A 21,495-nucleotide genomic window follows, 5' to 3' on the forward strand; every position below is an offset into this window, starting at 1 on the left:
TAAAAAATATATATTTGTTGTGGTGTGTATTTGTATTGTATATACATTGTTCTATGTAAATATTTGTCTCCTTCTAATACATTCATACACCCTTTACTGTTGTTCTGCAAGTATGAAGAGTCAAATTCCTTGTATGTGTGAGCGTACTTCGCCAAAAAAAAAAAAGCCTGATTCACATTCAGATTTGCCAAAAACAGAAACCACCCTCGATCCGATGCGGTGCCAGTCGCCCTGTTGTCTCGGGAGCTGCATCCTCTGTGACTTAAAGATCCTGTTTGTCCTCACCATACCTTGAGGATAGTAGCAACTACACCCAGAAAGAGTGTGCGTGTGTGTGTGTGTGTGTGTGTGTGTGTGTGTGTGTGTGTGTCTTTGTGTTTCCGCGCAGGGGAGGGGAAGGGCCAGGGCCAGTCTCCTAACTGTCCCCATTGAGCCACATGCCAAGGGCCGTTAAAGCCTATTGTGTGTGTGTGGATGGTGTAAGGAAGGCAGCCATTGGCCAAAAGATGAAGCACTCGGGTGTAGGAACTGCGAAAGGTTGGTGTCAACGGCAGGGCCGTTAGGAAGAAAATTAAAAAGCCATCAAACTTGTTTGGGGGTGAAGACGGTTTTGCTCAACTCAGGCGACTGGTATTGAGAATGTGAATGTGAATGTATACACTTATTAAATCATGCTATTGTTTATCTGTCAGTCTATCCATCCGTCTACATCAATGTATACATGCAACTACAAAGACATCCATCAGGCCCCAGTTTGTCTTTTAATTCAAGCATTTTTTTTTTTTTTTTTTTTTTAATTTAAAGGTCTGTCTTGGCTGTCATTTATATGAAGTGGCCCGAGATGAGGAGGCTCAGTCGCTTGAAAGGAACCACAGGGTCTTTCTGGGGATCTGAGACGGCCACTCCAGGAAAATGCCTCTCATGCTGCCTCTCAAATAATTGGGCTCGTAGGCTCATTAGACCTATATCCGAGAGCCTCCGGTTCCACACGCACAAATCAAGCTCCTGGAAATGTGACCACTTTTCAGAATCACAATGTTTTTTTGGGTTTTTTTTAATCAAAGAAGTTACGTTTCCATTGACGAGGTTGTAATGGGAACATTTCCTGCCAGGGAAAATACCATTTGAACTAAAAATACACGATATTCCCGAAGTAAATGAAATAACGCACAATTTAAAAATAAATAAATAAAAGTTGGAAAAAAAACAAAACGATTTTGAAGATTGCCTGCGTTCACGCCGCCACGACTTTCATCTCAAGACTTTCACTGTTTCCCCGGGACGGCCCCTGCGTGCGGGGAGCACATCTCTGAGGCGTCTTGAAGAGAGGCCACTTAAAAAGAGCTCAAGACAAGATCTGAGGCATCTGCTGGCTTTTCAGCTCAGCCGCTGGGTACTCCCCCCCCCCCCCCTCCTCACTGTACCGGGCCATTCAGGAACCCCACCCCCACCCTCCCCCCAGCCAACCCCACCTCCCCGAGAGCCCCGTGCTCTGCTGTCCCTTTCTCTCTGAAGCCCGGCCTATAGTCTACTGTCTCCCTCGCTGTCCGTGTTTTGCATGACAATCCCTCCTCCCAAGTCCATGGCCCAGGACAATGCCTGTATAGTTGGGGTTTGATGTCTTTTAAGCCATTGACCCCCTACCCCTACGGCCTCCTCAAGGTCCCTGGGCCCAAAAACCTGGATGGCTTTGTATCTGAGGCGCGAGAGAGAGAGAGAGAGTCTTATTGTGTGTGACTTGATGTCAAAGGGATTTGGGGAGATGCATCTGACAAATATTTCAATCACACAAGCAAGGTGTGGATAAGATCTTATTTTGACATAGATAGATAGATAGATTATTTCTTCCTAAAGGGAAATGGCAGTGTCAGCAAAAGCTTACATAACAAAGAAAAATGTGCAAAAATAGCAAAAAGCAATGGAATAAAAAAATAAAATAAGAGAATCGCGAGATAATGAAAATGTGAAAATATAGACTAAAAATGGGTTGACTGTACACAATAAAATATTACAATATACACTAAACCTAATGATAAACAACAAAATATACAACCCACAAAAATCACTGAAAAACAACAATTAAAAAAATACAAAATAAACCATAGATATAGGTGCTGAATGCTAAACCTAAGATGAGAAAATAAAATAAATTAAGTAATTAATTATTTTAAAAAATATATAATAATAATAGTAAAAATAATTATAATTTGGCAATGTACAATAAAGTTAATGACAACAAAACATTAAATAAGCCTCCAAAAAAGGTTGTTAATGGTGGGAAAAAATGTGTGGCAACATGTCATTGTCATTGGAAGTACAGAGCTGCTTGAAATAAATCAAACCTCCTTTCAGAGGGTTAGAGAGACTGTCTTCTAAACTGAAGCTCGGGGTCTTTTGTTTTCTTGTTCGTCTGTTAATCTGTCTGTTTCTTGTTTCTTTGTATTTTGCTTCCTCGTCACTCTTGATGTATCCATATCCATGTCCACGTTATAACGACAATTTAGATGGTGCCTTTGAAACATAACAGGAATAAAAGGTACCACACTACCATCCATGTGTGAATATAGCAATTCTGAATTGTGTTTTGTAATCTAAGATAAAAATAAATAAATAAAAAATACATTGAATATATCAGGTTGCCAAAAATCAATTAAAAAGCATAATGGGGATTAATGGTCCATGGGAAAAGCGGCTGGTATAAACCGCAGTGGAAAGTATCAAAGAACAAGTACTTTGTTATTGTACTTATAAGTACATGTTTCAAGTATATGCAAATATCTATACTTTTCAATCTGAGTCACTTTCATTTCTGAAATAGATCAGGGTTTCATTTCAGTTGAATACTTTAAATGCCTAAGAACTAGTACTTATATACTCATACTCTTGATGTATCCATATCCATGTCCACGTTATAACGACAATTTAGATGGTGCCTTTGAAACATAACAGGAATAAAAGGTACCACACTACCATCCATGTGTGAATATAGCAATTCTGAATTGTGTTTTGTAATCTAAGATAAAAATAAATAAATAAAAAATACATTGAATATATCAGGTTGCCAAAAATCAATTAAAAAGCATAATGGGGATTAATGGTCCATGGGAAAAGCGGCTGGTATAAACAGCAGTGGAAAGTATCAAAGAACAAGTACTTGGTTATTGTACTTATAAGTACATGTTTCAAGTATATGCAAATATCTATACTTTTCAATCTGAGTCACTTTCATTTCTGAAATAGATCAGGGTTTCATTTCAGTTGAATACTTTAAATGCCTAAGAACTAGTACTTATATACTCATACTCAATGTCAATGCGGTACTATCACTTTCCCTAGTGTCCGTTTGTGTCAGGGTGTTTCTTCTTTTCACTGAAGTGTAAGGTCTGAGTTCCACCGCTGCTTGAAGTAGAAATAGTATTACATGCAGTATTTATATATATACAGTATACACACACTGTGTTTTGGTGACCTTGCTTTGGGCCATTTCATGTCAAGCTGGATGCCAGGGTGACCCCTCCCCTGCAGGTGTGAGCAGGCTTGTCCCTCCTCAGAAACCTGGACCTGCTGTTTGTTTCAGGGTGGGTGTGGGACGGAATCAAAGACTTGACACTTATTGTTCCAATCTGAAAAGGAGCTAATGGTCGACCATCGCAACCCGGGCCCCGAATCCACGGGGTGCCCCGGGGCCAGGCCGCACAATGGCGCCCCCCGCCCCTCCCCGCGGTGCGTCTTCCTGCCGCAATCTGCGGCAGCGGCGCACCGGGGGAGCATCTGCGGCCATCCACCTCCCCGAGAGCGGGCCATCCACCTCCCTGAGAGCGAGCCATCCACCTCCCTGAGAGCGGGCCATCCACCTCCCGAGGCCGCGCTGCGCCTCAATGCTGCTGCTTGCCGTTCCCACACGCATCCTCTCGGTCTTTATAAAATAAAACAAGTTGCCCAAATACACCTCGAGCACTGATTTCCTTGGTTAAAAAAATGAGACGAAATGTTCATTGTTTTAAGTAAAAAATAATACACTACAATTAAAAAAATAATAAATATATATATATATATACGTGTGTGTGTGTGTGTGTGTGTGTGTGTGTGTGTGTGTACACACATGTGTGTGTGTGTGTGTCTATAAAACTATAAGAACAAAAAAAAAAAAACCCTCACATAATATAATTTTCTTTCTCTATATAGCTTATATATATTTTGTTAACTTTGTCATTGCAAAATTACATTTTCTGAAAATCCCCCAAACCTGCCCCAAGCCACGACGACACGGTTTATCGTTTGTGCAAGGCTGATTATATTCATTTATTTATTTGACGCCATGCCTGATCATTTCTCCACATAAAGTGTGTGGGTCTGTTAAAAAAACAACAACAACCTGTTTCACCCCATGAACCATGAAGTCATATTTACCCTCTCGGCATCGCGTTAGTCTAAAACGCTGGGCACTGAACTGGATCCAGGGGACGCCGGGAAGTCCATCACATGCATCCGCATTTTAACGTCAAAGCCACGTCCCTGGAAGGGAAAGAATTCAACAAACCGAGCACAGTGATGCAGCACGAGGGGAGACGGCGTTGGTGTGGCTTTTTGGAGACGCTCTTCGCCCCGTTGCGAATAGCTAAGGCACCAAATGGTCAGATAAACGCACAGTATAGACAATTGTTAACGTGCGTAATGGGGGGTGAGGTGGATGTTTGTAATTTTACTCAACACACGACGATTGCAGTGTTTAGTTGAATTTTATTCGTGGAAAACGAAATCGTTGCACCCAAACTCAATCGGTGAACTGGGAATACACGCCCACTTTGTTTTGTTTTTTTTATTGTTTAAGAATCAAGGTCATTCACACATTCACCATCAGCTGTGCGCAATTGTCTCCCGCGGCCAATGGGCGAAGAGCAGACCAGGGGCCCTTGATGTAGGAAACGCTGTGGAGCCCCCAGCCCGCAAACGCCATCTGAGCCGGGAGGTCGGAGTAGATTCTCTATGGACTGAGGTCGAAGCCCTGGGAGGTGTTTGGTTTACATCTGGTGGCGGGACACCAGCCTTGGGACGCTTCTCGGCCGTTACGCACCAGATTTGCCCAAATGAGTTCATAGGGTTCCGTCCGTCTGTGTGTATGTATGTGCGTGTGTTTTCCATCGACAAATCGACCGAGAATGTCAGAGAGGTCCCACAGCTCCACCTCGGACTGTAACAGCCGACCCTACGACTTCAGCCGGGCCAACATCTACTCCCACGCGTTGGGTCAGGATGGTCTGGGGGGCGCCGGGTCCCTGCATCTACCCCACGGCGTCCTGCAGGACTCCGGTCTCTTCTTCAACAAGACCTCCTACAACGGACTCGCGCAGACGGCCGCCCAAACCTTTTTCCCCTTCCCGCCGCCGGTCGGCGGAGACAGAGACTACAGGTCGTCCTCGGACCTGCAGGCAGGAGACCCGGGCCAACCCAAGCATTGGTATCCGTTCGCCGCGACGGAGTCCTACGCCGGGCAGGTACCCGGGGTAGCGGCGGCCGCCCAGCCGACAAACCTGAGCCCTCCCATCGCCGAGACCAGGGAACAGATCAAAATGCCCGATATCAAACCCGAGAAGGAAGACGGCGAGGACGACTACTCCACCGAGATCAAGATCCAGCAGTACCCGACCCCGGCGTCCGGCGCGCTGACGCACGGCGTCTACTACTCGGCCCCGTGGAACCCGTCCTTTTGGCCCGGCCTGACGAACATCCCGCCGCACGCCTCCAACGGCCAAAACCCCTCCGCCTCGTCGGCGTCGTCTCCGTCCCTCTCCCCCTCGCCGCCCAGCAGCGGGGTCCCCGGGAACGCGTTTTTCAACGGGAGCTCCAACCAGGTCGTCCCGGCGCCCCAAGCGCAGAACCCGGCGTCCGCCCGCAGCAGCGGCTCCTCCAGCGGAGGCTGCAGCGATTCGGATGAGGTGAAAGCATTGGGAACACGTGTGCGTTATGTACCATAAAGCTCCTGCCAACTTCATTGAACGTTTTTTTTTAATTACTTTGCAGGAGAACCTCTCCAACGAGGAGCTGGAGCAATTTGCCAAGGAGCTGAAACAAAAACGTATAACTTTGGGATTTACGCAAGCTGACGTCGGCCTGGCCCTTGGTAACCTTTATGGTGAGTCCGGCTCCCGGCAACCCGGTTCCTGTGCTGCAGGGTGCTTTCCCCGAGTCTTCATGCCAGACACGAAGGCGTTTCTTCACGTTGAGACTTGAGAACTCAAAAGTGACTTAAGTATTAAAATAATCAGTCAGTCTTGGTTGCTTGTCTGATATGCCTCACTCTAATCTCAGTGTTTTGCAACTAGACAACTGATCATGTGTCAGTAGCCTATAGATAAATTAAATGCATTATAATAGAAATTATTCCACCTTCAATGTGTTATTACTTTGGTGATATGCGTAACTTTTTTCCTTGACTCACCTGCCATTTTCCTGCTGGCAGGCAAGATGTTCAGCCAGACCACTATATGCCGCTTTGAGGCACTCCAGCTGAGCTTCAGAAACATGTGCAAGCTGAAACCACTTCTCCAGAGATGGCTGAACGAGGCGGAGACATCAGAAAATCCCCAAGATGTGAGCGCTCTCTTTGAACCCTAACCGTTCTTTTTTTTTTTTTTTTTTTGGTCTAATAGTAGGAGAAAGTTGTGCACAGTATTGCCTAGTTTCTCCATGTAAACACACACCGCAACTATCCTGCATGCAAAGTGCACACTGTATACCCTAACAGTGTCATAGTTTTCAATGAACGTTAAGCTTCAAATTATGCAACCATGGGTTTAAATAAAAGTGACCATGGAATATGTCTTGTAAAAAATTTGGCGATTTGTGTCGTCTTGCCGTGCTTGGTTTTGTGGCGTTGTTTAGTTACCATAAGTACTTGAGTCTCCCCCCCCCCCCCCCTTTTTTTTTTTTTAAACAGATGTACAAGATCGAGCGAGTATTTGTAGACACCGTTAAGAGAAAGAGGCGAACCAGCCTGGACGGGACGGTGCGCTCTGCTCTCGAGTCCTTCTTTATCAAGTGTCCAAAGCCTAACACCCAGGAAATTACACATATCTCAGATGAACTGGGACTGGAGAGAGCTGTAAGACATGACATCCCCAGTCAGCATACTTTTTTTTTTTTTTAACCACGTGCTTTAAAAGATAATGTCGCCTGCGCCGTGTCTCGCCAGTTGCATTGACGTGGTTTCTGTACGGCTGTTCCCCGACAGGTGGTGCGCGTGTGGTTCTGCAACCGCAGGCAGAAGGGCAAGCGGCTGGCCTTGCCGCTGGACGAGGAGTGCGAGACTCAGTACTACGAGCAGAGCCCCTCCCCTCTGAACATGGCCCCCTCACCCATACCCAGCCAGGGATACCCTGCCTCAAGCTACCCCGGGGCCCCGCCCGCCCTCTACATGCCCCCGCTGCACCGGCCCGACGTCTTCAAGCAGGCCCTGCACTCTGGACTGGTGAGTCACCTGACTGGATAAACTTGCGCGTCGCCAGCCGGCGCCCCCAGGGGTCTCTCTCCGGGCCCGCCCAATGAAACTTTCTATCGGTCCCCAAAATTGAGCTGAAGACAATCCTGAGCATCTTATCACCGTGGGTGTAGTTTCTTGGGATCGTATGATGGATCTCCTGTGTGAGCGGTCCTGTTGGTGGCTGAAGGAGCGGGGAGACAAAGCCTCGGTTCGCCTTCGTTTGCTCCAGTGTGCCTTTTTTTTTGTGTAGTGACTATTTCGTCCCAATTATTTTTTTTCTGAAAAATGTGCTGCTGTTTTATCAGGATATTTATTCATGGATGCATTAACTTCCTTTAAAATGGGAAAGCAACATGGGTTAAATTGTTAAATTTACTTTTAAGTCATGTATTATATCAGTGGAGAGCTCTGCCCGGGAAAGATGCGTACTCATCTTAAATGTTTTTAACTCTGTTTTAAATGGTTGTTTTTTTTTACCTGCCCATGCAATAACACCTGGGTGTGTCCTCCGTGGGCCAGAGGAGGACTGCATTAGAGGTGGTTGAAGGGAAATGTCCTCCCCTGAAGAGTTGTGTTGCAAGACAAATCCCTCAATTTTGGTGAAATTCAGCAAAATACTGTTGAACAGACTGACGCCCAAAGAATGATTTTTGGACAGGGGCGTTTCATCAGCTCGTTGTAGTAGCGTCTCGATTTTTGAAATGAGCTGTAGCGTGGTTTGTGACGGCAAAATGAGACTTTACAGCATTGGTGCAAAGACAATGTAGCCATGAATGTTAACTATTATTTAGGTATTTTTGCACAATGATTTTTGTGATGTCAGTTTGAATGTTGCAGATTCCAGGCTATGCCAGTCACTTATACTTTTTTTTTTTTTTTTTTTTTTTTTGGTCTGTTATGGATTTTCATGACTGTATTGGTCACAATCTCCGGAAACGTGTACAGGAGATGAAAAGTGTGCCCCTAATTTCAACAAGTGAGTTAACAATTTGGTTCGTCCCAAAGTGTCCGTCTGATGGGTGATCGGTAGGTCAGTCCAGAAGACCTGAAATGGCTCCAGAGTGTCATTTCAAAGTCAGGCAGATTAATAATATATATTAAAAAAAAATTCCATTGTGATCAAATCTGGTCTCTGACTAAACATTCATTTTAAAACTTTGAAAATTCTGTTTAAGGAACGCACTAAATGTGCACTGCTCGAGTTCAGTTGGTGAGCTGGCTGTATTTGACCAATCAATTCAAACATTTACTGTGCCCATTAACCTGCCTATCAACTCAGTTTTATGGTGTACTTTTTTAAATTAAACTGACTAGTCTCATTTTCATGGTACAGCCTGTAAAGCTATTTGAACATGTTCTGATGATGGGTTTAACTTTTATTTCCCTAAATTACCAGTGACTTGCTCAAACTGCTACCGGAAATCTCTATTGGGCCGCGTACTCTGGAATAATTATCTAACATCATGCAATACGCTTCCTGTGGATCGACATCTTTTACATGAGGGGAACAGCGTGTGACTTACTGAAATAGGAGCTGAGATGTGTTTTGAAAAATGAAACCGCCGTCTACCTCATCTGTGTCGAGCAATTAAATTGATTTCCACTAAAATCATGGCGTCATTTCTCTTTATTTCATTCAAAGTGCTATACAGGGTGGATTTTCTCATGCTTGCTTACCTTTTCAAACATGCGCACAACCAGACCTTTCCAAACTGAGATTTTAAAATGACGTTTCCTGCTCATTTGAATGGGATTGTGCTGGTTCACTGCTCTAAACTGACTCGCCTAATAGAGCGGCGTTGCTTGCTCTGCCTTCCAACTCGGCCTCTTTATCCTCCTGCCCTTGCAGTACCTTAAGCCGGCTCCGGGGCTGGAGCGGTTCTTTTGAGTCTTTGGGCAAATTTCTATTCATCTAAAATATCACCTGCTATTTTTGTCTTTGGTTAACCAGCAGCGCAAACACTGTATAAATGACAATCGGTTAAAAAAAAAAAAAAAAAGTTACCTCTAAGTAGGATGACAAGTGCCTGTGGAACTTACTGACGCGCTTTTGTAAAACTGTTAACCGCAGCATGGAAACATGACAGGGTGTCTTTCTCGTTTGTCATGTCGCCGCCCTGGCCCAGGCGTTGAGGTCGGCGTAAACCTTCCGCCGGGGGAAGCTGTCGTACCGCGAGCAGATTTGGCACAGCCTCTCCCTCCAGTCGGTGTACAGCTTCACCTCCCACTCCTGACGCCAGCCGAAATAGCTGCCGTAGCCCTCCTCGTCCGCCGCCAGCTCCTTGAGGCGCCTGCCCAGGTCCTCCGCGGAAACAAACTCGTCGACGTGGATGAAAGAGCCGGGCGGGGCCACGGCCTTGTAGTCATTCGGCGGCGGCCCCAGGACGATGGGCACCGCGCCGGCCTGGTACGAGTTTCTCCACAGCTTCTCCGTGACGTAGTCCTTGGACTCTGAGTTCTCGAAAGCCAGGTAGAAGTAGCAGCGAGAGATGGTCGGCAAGAGGGCCCGGGGCGGCAGGGGGTTGCCGGTCCACCTCCCGTACACCTGGACGGGCACCACGGCTTTGAGGCGACCGTACACTCTGCTCCTCGCGTGCTGGGCCCTGTAGTTGCTCACCACCCAGCAGACCGTGGCGCTCTTGTTCCGGGGAGCCGCGCCCGCCGTCCCCCCGCCGTCCCCGGCTTCCGGCTCCTTCGGCCGGCGCTCCCCGTACGGGATGGTCACGTCGGCGTCCCTCCGGTAGGACACGGTGAGGTTGAAGACGTTGGCGTAGGGCCGCAGGTTTCCGTTGTGGTTGGGGGCCTCCAGGGACATCCAGGCCCACCGCTGGCCGGGCGGCCTCGGCAGATGGAGGGGCAGCTTCTCCTGGCCCTCCATCAGCTCTCTGTTGTGAAAGACGACCACGTCCGCCGAGGGGTACAGGGCGCGGTCGTCCACCAGTCGACACCGCGGTATGTCGTAGCGGTCCCGGCACACGTCACCCGTGATGTCGTAGGGGCCTCCGAAGGGCCAGTGCCACAGCAGGATGGTGACACTGTTGCCCATGTCCTCGTCGCTTATGGTGGAGCGCCGCAAACCCGCCCAATCTAGTAGCCTCCACCACTGACCAAACAGCAGGAGGGGCGAGACGCAGATGACCGTCACAAAGAGAATCCTGATTGAGGGGAAGGCGGTCGGGTGGGTTTTTTCGGGCCCCTGGAAAAAAGGGCGATTAACAGCCTCATATAGTTCTTTGGGTGCATGCTCCTCTCCTCTTGTTGCTCTGACTTTCTCACTCAACAAAGTTGTCGTGTGCAAGATAGATATTTTAGTTTCTTTATTAAATTCTTTTAAAATCACTTTTACTGTTTTCGGAGTATTTGGCTTTATTTGTTTTACTTGTGGGTGATGTAAAATGTGGATGAATGGCATTCCGCAGTGGATTTAACATTTATGCAGCTAATATAAAGACCAAAAAAGTTTAACTTTTAAATGTATAATTGGTTCAAGCCTGAGTTAAATTATGTGCAAACTGGTATTTTGGGTTATCAATAGTCCAGGGTAACCCTGTACAATGTTTGGTTCAGAACTATAAAAGTACCCTTTGCATCGTTAACATAACCCACGCTTGTGCCACAACTTAAAATAATCCATTTTAAAAGAAAATCTGAAACAGTTTCTGCTTATCTACAAGAATCAGCACGTATAGAAAACATCACATCTTAAATACCACTCTGTTTTAGTATTTTCTCGGCTCTTAATTTGATCCTATTTGATCACCTTGTTTTTAGTTCTCCTTTTTTTTTTTTCTGGGCAGTTAAACTTATTTGATTATGGCCTGTGTTGAAGTGCACCAAACATCACCACAAAAACTCCTTTTAATGGCGAAAATAAACCCATTCTGATTACACACAACCAATTTATTTACAGTATTTTTCCACAATGGAGTATGTAGTATTTAAGTATTTTAGTAGCAAAAACATGTTGCTTGAAGGCTGTTGCCTTACATAACTTTCTTAAAGGCTGAATTCCTACGCCAAGTTTAACATTAGAAACATGTTGGCATATATTAAAAAATATAAAATAGTGACTATTAAAAGATTGGGGGCACAGATTTAATGAGCAGGCGACGCAGAAAGAAGGGTTAATGCCTTCCCAAATGAACACAAACATCAATTATTAGTCCAGTACGCTGTGATTTGTGTGGTCTTGACGTATTTGCACTCGATAACAGCATTTCTGTTTTTTTCCTGTTATTTCTGGTGTTCCAGAGTGACGTTCAGCACTCATGGGGAAGTGCGAGCTGCGGGAGGAGCCTGGCTGCGAAGGCCCCTCGCAGACGTGACCATTTTAAGTGCTGTGGAGGTTTGGGGGACGGCCTCTCAGCGCCGCAGTAAACCTAACAAGGGAGTGGTCACGGCATCCATAAATAATTTAAAACATGGGAGCTTACCCTGCCATTTGCTTTGCTTTAAAATGTGTTTTTTGTTTGACAAAGGTTTATTTTGTTAATTTGTAGGTCTGTTGCATATTTGCAATTTTTTTCTATTCTATTCATTTACCATTATTATTGCTGAGGGTTTTTGATGTGAGACACTCATGGGATGAGTCTATCAATCTGTCTATCTGTATCATGTCTATCCGTCTATCTCTATCCGTGTGTCATCTATCCGTCTAGTTATCAGTCTGTCATCTATCGGTCTGTCTGTCTATCGCTCTCTCATCTCACCATCTGTCTGTCTATCACTCTATCCATTGTCTCTGTCTCAATCTGTCTCTATCTCTCTATCATCTGTCTGTCGGCCTATCTGACTGTCTCACTCTTTTTCCTTTCTTTCTCTCTTTGTCCTGAGGGTATACATGGATGTTATCTATAAATACCTACCCATACATCAATCCATCCATCCATCTATCTGTCTGCAATCCAAACGAAGCCACGTAAGAGCACATTGATCATCTACATTCGGGGTTCAGATGAGCTCGTCCTGTGGTTAAAAGTCGCGCAGCTCACACGGGAGGTTTCCTTCCACCCACCTGGTTCGGAGATGAATCCTGTCTTCTGTCCATGATCCGTGCACTCCGCTCCACGCCTCAGTTGGTACCATTGAGAACCTTTTCAAAGCCAGAGCCCCCAGCTTAAGGAAGTCATGTCTCTCGCACACACTTTTTTTTTTTTTTGTTCATTTGTGGGAAGGGGAGAGGGAGGGAGGGGGAGAGAGAGCGAGCGAGCAATGTGTCAATGGTCAGCACCACATCCTGAGTTCCTCTCCCCCACAACCTGTCTGTCGCTCTCTCTCCGTCTCTCTCTTACTGCAATAATTTGTCTTCTGAAGTGATGAAACGTGTTCATGCTCTCGCTCTCTATCGCTCTCGCTCTCTCTCTCTCACTTCCTCTACCAGGAAACCCCTTCTTCATTTGACGACGGGTCGAATTTGTGTCTGTCACATCCACAAACCTAAATGAGATGTTTTCAAATCGTCGAGCACTGACTTTAACTCGATGCAGACGCCCGAGTGAAGGTTATGTTACAGGGGACTAATTTCATGATTTGAGTTGTTGCCTCCAGCTCCGACTTGCACTATATCCAACCCACCTTGAAATATGGATGTATGTCACTTGTTTTATTACTAAATTCATGAAACTTAATTACATTATCAAATGCAAGAAAAGTCATGGTAGCATACGGTCGTCAAGTCAATGCAAGCTTTCTGTCTTTTTAAACCGAGATGGATAGATAAGATAAGAAACCATTATTAGTCCCACACCGAGGAAATTTACATAGTTTCAGCAGCAAAAAGGGGACAGCATAAAATAGAGGGCATATCAAGGTACAAACAATATAAGTATATGGAAAAGAACACCACAAATAGGAACCACAGTACTGAGCGTATTGCACATATTTTCACACATTGCACATCAGGGTTTGTACTTTTTTTTTTTACAAAATATTGCACTTGGATTTTTCGTGTGTGTGTGACACACTTTGGGTGAAGCAGCCTATCGCTGAAGGAGCTCTCCAGTGCCGTCAGTCTCATGCATGGGGTGGGATTCGTCCTCTGTCATGGATGACAGCTCAGCCATCATCCTCCTTTCTCCCACCACCTGCACTGGGTCCAGGGGGCCCCCCAGGACAGAGCTGGCCTTCTTGATCAGTTCATCAAGTCTCTTCCTGTCAACTGTGGTGACGCTGTTGCCCCAGCAGACCACTCCAGAAAAGATAGCTAATGCCACCACGGTGTCGAAGAAGGTCCTCAGGAGAGGCCCCTGCACTCCAAAGGACCTAAGTCTTCTGAGCAGATAGTCTGCTCTGATCCTTCTTATAGAGTGCATGTGTGTGATCAGTCTAGATATACAACTTGTGTTGCCTAATATTTTTGTTTGTCATTTTTAATTCTACAATTTTCTCATTTGGGCGGCAAGGACCCCGGCCTGTGTCTCCTGCATACGCAGGGTAAGCTGTCCTGGCTGAGGGGGCGAGCACAGAGGGTGTCACACCCGCAAAAAATATCTGACATCCTAAATGACTCATTTTGGTGGCGTAATGCGGTCGTGTCAAACACAGGTCAATATCTCGTAGTGTAGCGTAGCGTACGTGTTGTTCACTTCCAAGATGTGGAACATGCAAGGCGAGGTGAGAAACGCATGATTTCAGATAAAGAAAAATCAGACGGGAGGGGTGGGATACATGAATTGGGGAGGCCTTTGTGGGGATGTAAGAATGTTTTGACAAGGAGAAAGATATTTATGAGGATAAGTTTTTTGCGATTAGTGAGAGTAAACAAATCAACAGCGTTAAACACTGTAGACGCCTTTTAAGCAGGTTTAAACTTATTGTAAAATATACAGTATTCAATCTGTTTGAAATAATATTATTGTTCCAATAATCATAACCATCAATGTATAATAACTATTATATACTTTTTACATTAGTAGTAGTAGTGATAGTATTTGTTGTTATTACTATATTATTGTTGGAACATTTCCCAAAGGCTCCATTAAATGACTTAACAATAAATTCAAACAATTAACATACAGTATATAAATTAACAACGCCAATGATTAATGCAAAGCAATTTGTACATAAGGTAAAATTAACAAACATTGAGACGATAACAGCTGACAAGGTGCTATACTCATAACCACCAGTAGAGGGGGGTGCTGTCTTTATAGCCGAGAGAAGCCATTACAACTTCCAAATGACCTTTCAGTTAGTAGTTAAGGAAACATAAAAGTGCAGTCATATTGCTGTGAATGGAATTATTACTTCCCATATCATATTATTCTTTCCTCTGTTTTAGGGAAGCAGAAGCCCTCATTAAGCCTCGTGGCTCCAGGGAAAGCCCCCACTCGGTCAGTGCCCGGGGACCAATTTCAGACGATGGATCCGTGCTGTGGCCAGGAAAACTCTCTGCATGTTTTAAACTGGGGTCCTTTTTAAAGTCGGAGAGGACCCATGTGAGCGCATGCAAACTCCTCGCAGAAAGGCCGCTAATCGGGATGACCCTCTGGAGCACGGCGACAACAGTGCACCGGGCGGGAAATCGAACCCAAGACCTTGTGCAAGCACGGTGCCAAATATCAATACGCCGGTCTTATAGGATATGTAGTATATCTATATGTCAATGTCCTGTGGCGTCTGGCCAAGATGTCAGCAGTGGATCGGGCTTTTTGTTACAGCACATTAAACAGGACAAACTTTAGCTCGTCTTTTATTATCACACACACACACAACACACACTCATAGATGGAGGCTCTAGATTGTATTTTGCACATCCCCCCCCCCCCCCATCGAGGCTTGTCCTCCCTCCAGGGGGCAGGCCAGGAGCGGGGGGCAGCTTACAGCACAGCCCGGGAACCAACTTCAACGTAGACGATGTTTCTTGTGCAGATAGTTCCTACCATGTTATATGGAGGAAACATGTGGAGAACTTGCAAACTCCACACAGAAAGGCCCCTAAATTGGAGATAACTCTCCGGAGCGCAGTGCCAACAGCGCCCCAGGTGGGAATTGAAGCCAGGACCTTCTTGCTGTGAGGCAGCAGTGCAATGCACTGTGCCACAGTCCCACAGTTTGAGTCAGACCCTAACCCCGGCCATCCACACGATGTAGAAGTAAACGTGACTCATGAGAGCAGGCCACCTTCTTCCATTGCTCCATGGTCCAGTTCTGACGCTCACGTGCCCATTGAAGGTGCTTTCGATGGTGGACAGGGGTCAACATGGACACTCTGACTGGTCTGCAGCTACACAGCCCCATGTTTTACTGACACCTTCCTATCAGAGCAGCATTAACTTTTTCAACAATTTGTGCTACAGTAGCTCTTCTGTGGGATCGGACCGGACCGGACGGACTAGACTTCCCTCCCCAAGCGCCTCAATGAGCCCATGGGCGCCCATAAACTGACTGTTCACTTGCTGCCTAATATATCCCACCCCTTGACAGGCGTCATTGGAACAAGATGAGCAATGTTATTCAGTTCACCTGTCGGTGGTTTTGATGTTGTGGCTGATTGGTGTAGAGTTTCACTCTGGCTTATGTTAGAAGCCATGACCAATTAAAACATTCCACCCCTTGACACACACACACACACACCCCCCTCATGCTTCTCTCTTTGTTAAAAAACACCCAGTGGATGAGCTACAGGCCATGAATGCAAACCGGCGGGAGAAAGTTGACGGGAGAGCACGTACAAAACTGACACGGCGACTTGCAATGATGTGTGCAAAAAACCCCGGCGCGCACACATCAGACCGAAACCGGAGAGATGAGACGCGGAGCGGGAGAAAAGTATGCGAGGCAGAAATGCGGTGGTATTTTGTTGGCAGGTGAAGCTCTCCCCCCGCTGAACCTCGTGGGAGACAAAAGCAACCAAAATGAAATGTCATCCCGGTGACAGTGTCCTTCAACTGAATTAGAATGGAACTTTATTGAAAATGGAAGAAGATAGAGTGACGCTGGTCGGGGTAGATAGAGATGGAGGGAATAAAGGAATGTAAAGGAATATGGTCAATACTTTTTCGGGGAGCAAAACCGACGGAGGGAAAAGAAAGAGAAGCGGAATGGAGACACAGGAAAAAACAAGGGATACCAGGAAGGGGGGGGGGGGGTATATACGATGCACATATATGATGCACATTAACAGCCAAGTTGAAGTGGATTAGAGTGAATGCGGCGAGGAGGAAACTCGGCAAGGAGCGGAGATCCGGCTTTGCTGGTTCGACTGGTCAGTCGGGAGGAGGTGCTCCCTCAGAGCCTCACAGGTGTGGTGAGAGATCGAGAGAGAGACAGTGTGACAGACAGGCAGAGAGAGAGAGAGAGAGAGAGAGAGAGAGAGAGAGAGAGCGGTGGGGATGGAGGAGAAAGGGAGTGAATAGAGATATTAGGCGGATCCAGGGATAGAGCGTCGCCGTCGCATCCTCCGAGGTGAGTTTCATCCGCCCTCGAACTGCGAGTCGAGGCGGGGAAAAGTTTCTCTACGGGGTAATAATTTGGGAATGTTTTCTGTGTCACCGGACTCGTTTTACAGCAGAGACAAAACAGAGACGGGTCGGCATTGAGGACCCGGCGCCATCAGAGCGAGCGAGAGAAGAAGTAGAGGCGGGAGAGATGGCCGAGGCCCCGAAGATTGAGCTCTTCATGAAGGTGAGACCGACCGTGCTCGTAACAGGTTTTGGTTGTGGATTGTGGAGACATTTTGAAACGCTCCATGCAGTGTCACTTCAGTGGCGTCAATTATTCCTTTATTATGTATCAGGCCTTTCATCGGTGTTATGTCTGGCAAATCTATCCGTGTATTTTGACATTGAAAATAAATCCCAAAAATGCCGTGGGTGGGTGGGACCCACAACACGAGTCCGTGGAGATGTTTCCACAGATGAGTGATAAGTGTGATATGTAAAAACCTGTGCGGGCGTGGGGAGGTCGGGCACAGACCTCGCTTTGTTTGTTTCCTCAGAGCGGAGCTCAGCACTGTAGGTTGGGCGATTCACTTTCTCAAGGTTTTTCCTTTCATGACTCCTCCAAAGGCATGTTTTCATGACCGCATGTACCGAAATATCATCTGTGTGTGTGTGTGTGTGTGTGTGTGTGTTTTTAGGCCAGCTACGATGGTGGGAGCGTGGGGAACTGTCCTTTCTGCCAGAGACTCTTCATGATTCTTTGGCTGAAAGGTGTAAATTTCACCCTGACCACGGTGGATGTGAAGAGGTGAGATATATAATTTGTCCCCATCTTCCTCTCTCCGCCCTCTTCATCATTCCCTTCACATCTCTTTAGAGATGTTAAAACATTTTTTGCATTGCTATATATTTTATATATATATTTATATACTGTATATATTTATTTATATACTGTATATATATATATATATATATATATATATATATATATATATACATATATATACATATATATATAGTCACTTTTATTTTTCACCCAATGTTTTGAGTTGAATATATATCATATTACATCTTTTCTATGTATGGGTAAGGGTACTTATTTTCTCGGATGAATCTATTTTTCTATCTTTTAATTATCTTTTATTTCTTATTGATTTAATTTAATTTAATTTTATTTTATTTCATTTCATTTTATTGTATTTTGGCTCTCGCTTGTTGAGAACCTGACCTGTTGTGTGGTCTTGTTTTCGTGTCTTCTCGTCCTCCTTGCAGGGCCCCGGAGCTGCTGAAAGACCTGGCCCCCGGCTCTCAGCCACCCTTCCTCATCTACAATGATGAGGTTCGCACAGACACCAACAAGATCGAGGAGTTCCTGGAGGAGAGCCTCGCTCCACCACAGTGAGCCACGCACACACACACACACACCCACACACACACACACACACACACACACACACACACACACATACACACACATGCATGTACACACACACACACGCACAGACACACATGCACACACGCACACACACACGTACACTTGACACACACACACACATGCACACACACACACACACATTTGACACACACATACACACTCATGCATGCACAAACACACTCGAGACACACACATGTACACATGCATGCACGCACACACACACACACACACACACTTGACGCACACACACACTTGACACAAACACACACACATGCACGCACACACACACTTGACACACACACACACACACTTGACACAAACCTACACATATGCACACACACTTGACACAAACCTACACATATGCACTCACACACACACTTGACACGCACGCACGCACACAAACCCACGCGCATGCACATGCACACACTGATATTCTCTGCCTCTTATCTCGGCTCTGGCAGGTATCCTAAATTGTGCTGTCGCTACAAAGAGTCCAATGGCGCTGGAGATGACATCTTTCACAAATTCTCAGCATACATCAAGAATTCCAATCCTGCACAGAACGACTGTAAGAAAAACCTGATTTGGAACGTGGACAGAATGAGCGAAGAGAGAGAGAGAGAGAGAGAGAGAGAGAGAGAGAGAGAGAGAGAGAGAGAGAGAATGTTGTTCGTACAGTGTGTTTCGTGAGATACAGTTGCTCCATAGCTGGGTTTTTCAGAAATGCCGTGAAAAATGTCTGATGTAGAGGAAAAAAAACACACAAACAATAATATTGTTTGACAGTGTAATGTTTAAAATAGTCAACATCACCACCATCAGTTTACAGATCAATTTGATCATTTACCGAATCAAAGTATCGGCATTTAAATCCCTTTATTGTGTTATTGTAGAACACACATTTTTGAGAAATAGCTCAGTGTCAATAAATTATATGGTATCATTGCATTGCACTGTAAAGATAATATTTGCTGAAAAAGGTCAATAAACAAGGCCTTCCCTTCCACAAAGATGTGTTAAAAAAGCATTGCACATTGCATTGTTCTCGTGCAAGTGAAATATGACAAATATGATGGTTTTTATAAAGGCTTTCAATAACCAACAGCATTTAGGAAACTAATAATGGATATTCAAATGGCTATGAAGTGATTGACAGAATGACCGTGTCCTTCTTTCATCATCTAACTAATGGCAGGATTGCACTCGTTCTGTGCCCTGAAGCTCCGGGATGTATTTTGATATCGGGCTCATGACATTGAAATAAGTCCCCGCTGCTGTTCTAGTGCTGGAGATGAAGCTGCTGAGAAGCCTGGTGATACTGGACCAGTATCTGTTGACGCCCCTTCCTTTTGAGCTGGATCAAAACCCGGATATCGCCGAGTCGTCACGCCGCTACCTGGACGGCGACGCCTTCACCCTGGCCGACTGCAACCTGCTCCCCAAGCTCAACATTGTCAAGGTCAGGAGAAGAATTAACAGCTTTGCATAATTTATAATATTGTCAATTTTTGTATTTATTTATATCTTTTTTTACTCATCGATGCATATGAGTCCGGGTGATTGTTATCGGCCGAGCTTTTTACTGGTGGGTCTCTGGTCTTTTTCCTTCAGGTGGTGTGCAAGAAGTACCGGGACTTTATCATCCCGAAGGAGCTGAGGGGCCTGACGCAGTACCTGGGGAAGGCCTACGAGCGGGACGAGTTCCGCTACACCTGCCCCAGTGACTCCGAAATCCTGCAGGCCTACCAATCCGTGGCCAAGTACCTCAACAAATAGAGAGAGGGTGTGAAGGTGACGTTAGATAACGGAGCACGGAGGTTACGTCATCTCAACGTGGTGACGCGAGGAGAAGAGGGCGGGGCTTTGATAACGTGCGACTCCGGTCGAGGCGAGTGATTTCTCGCGATGTGTCGGCCGGGGGTTCAAATATGGCGGTGAATTTTTACTGAGCGGGTTGTAATACGGTAGAAAAAGTGGGCGGATTTCTACGACTAAAATCATATAATTAATGTCTGAGTCTGGATTTACATTGGACCCCTATGAGAGAAAGAGAAAGCACTGTAAATATCAGGAGACGGGTGATTCGTGTGTTCTCGTGAAAGGCAAATGTTTGCGTATGTTTTTCAGTGACGGCAAATTTTTAAGCAGGTGTGTATGACTTCTACATTGTTTTTGGTGTGGAAGAAATATAATACCCATACATGAAGGTTAGAACGTATTATTTCTTACAATGAAAATAACTTAATAAAAATATTTAACGCGGCACCTTTTAATCCAGCATTATTTTTCTTCTGTTCAGTGATGAAACATATGACAGAAGTGGTTTTAATAGAGATGAAGTGCACATTCAGTACTGATTCTGTGTACTGAATTCTAATTGTAAAAACAGAGAGAGAACAGTCAGTACACATGAGGCAGATTAAAAGAAAAAAAAAAATTAACAGTACAGTATGTAAAAGGGAATAAAAACTTGGAGAACCGCGTAAAAGCATTGATGATGATACGTCCCCTTGCTTTACTATTACTTTACTGTTACTTATTATATGTTACATGTACTGCATGCTCTAACATGCATGTGACTGGTTAAATGGTTTAAAATTCATCTTGGAATGATGCATTTCATTGGTCTGTTATGTGTATTTTTTTTTATTTTTTTTATTTTCTTAACACAAGCTGTGCATAATCCAGATTAAAAAAATATTTTGCATCACCTTTGAGAGAAAAGTGCTAAGATTTGTATGACGACAAGAAAATGAGGAAAAATTAGTATTATATAGTCATTACAACAAAAGTGCTTGGTTGAATTTGCATAGCAAACTTCACATAATGATTTGATTGCTAATTGGAGAATCTGTTGGTAAAAAAAAATTGAATGAAATAGTAAAGACAAAGTCCACTCAATGATGATTATTTATATGTTTTTGCAAGAATGGCTGCTAGGATAAAACAGCAAATACTTTAAATGGTTGACATTAACTCATCAGCGGCAAATAACATATCTTATCAACTATCCTATCAGAGCGTTTAGTTTCCTTCCCTTTAGCTTGAAGAAGGTTGTGAAACATGCACGCAGAGCTGCTTAGCGGGCGATGTCATGGCAACATAACCGGGAAAAAAACCAAACCCAATCTCATGACCACTGGTATCACAAGGACGGGGCAGGAATGCAACAGTCTCGGCCCCGACATGGGCATGTAGAT

General features: G+C 45.1%; 3 protein-coding genes across 3 annotated transcripts; 2 read left to right on the plus strand and 1 right to left on the minus strand.

Moving 5' to 3' along the window:
* Positions 1–5,159: 5,159 nt before the first annotated feature.
* Positions 5,160–7,489, plus strand: pou5f3 (POU domain, class 5, transcription factor 3; the record flags this gene model as incomplete). Its single annotated transcript, XM_080018038.1, has 5 exons — positions 5,160–5,936; positions 6,022–6,133; positions 6,461–6,591; positions 6,938–7,102; positions 7,232–7,489. The coding sequence occupies 5 exons, from the start codon at positions 5,160–5,162 to the stop codon at positions 7,487–7,489; spliced, it is 1,443 nt and encodes a 480-aa protein (XP_079874164.1).
* A 2,095-nt stretch (positions 7,490–9,584) lies between these two features.
* Positions 9,585–12,527, minus strand: fut7 (fucosyltransferase 7 (alpha (1,3) fucosyltransferase); the record flags this gene model as incomplete). The annotated part of the gene is made up of 2 exons (XM_080017680.1): positions 9,585–10,676; positions 12,495–12,527. The coding sequence occupies 2 exons, from the start codon at positions 12,525–12,527 to the stop codon at positions 9,585–9,587; spliced, it is 1,125 nt and encodes a 374-aa protein (XP_079873806.1).
* Positions 12,528–17,067: 4,540 nt separating this feature from the next.
* Positions 17,068–20,380, plus strand: clic3 (chloride intracellular channel 3). The gene is made up of 6 exons (XM_080017811.1): positions 17,068–17,104; positions 17,559–17,668; positions 18,133–18,258; positions 18,757–18,863; positions 19,579–19,754; positions 19,907–20,380. The coding sequence occupies exons 1-6, from the start codon at positions 17,069–17,071 to the stop codon at positions 20,069–20,071; spliced, it is 720 nt and encodes a 239-aa protein (XP_079873937.1). The 5' UTR covers position 17,068; the 3' UTR covers positions 20,072–20,380.
* Positions 20,381–21,495: the final 1,115 nt, after the last annotated feature.

This window comes from Zeus faber (genome assembly GCF_960531495.2).
Source record: "Zeus faber genome assembly, chromosome: 17".
Lineage (NCBI taxonomy): Eukaryota > Metazoa > Chordata > Actinopteri > Zeiformes > Zeidae > Zeus > Zeus faber.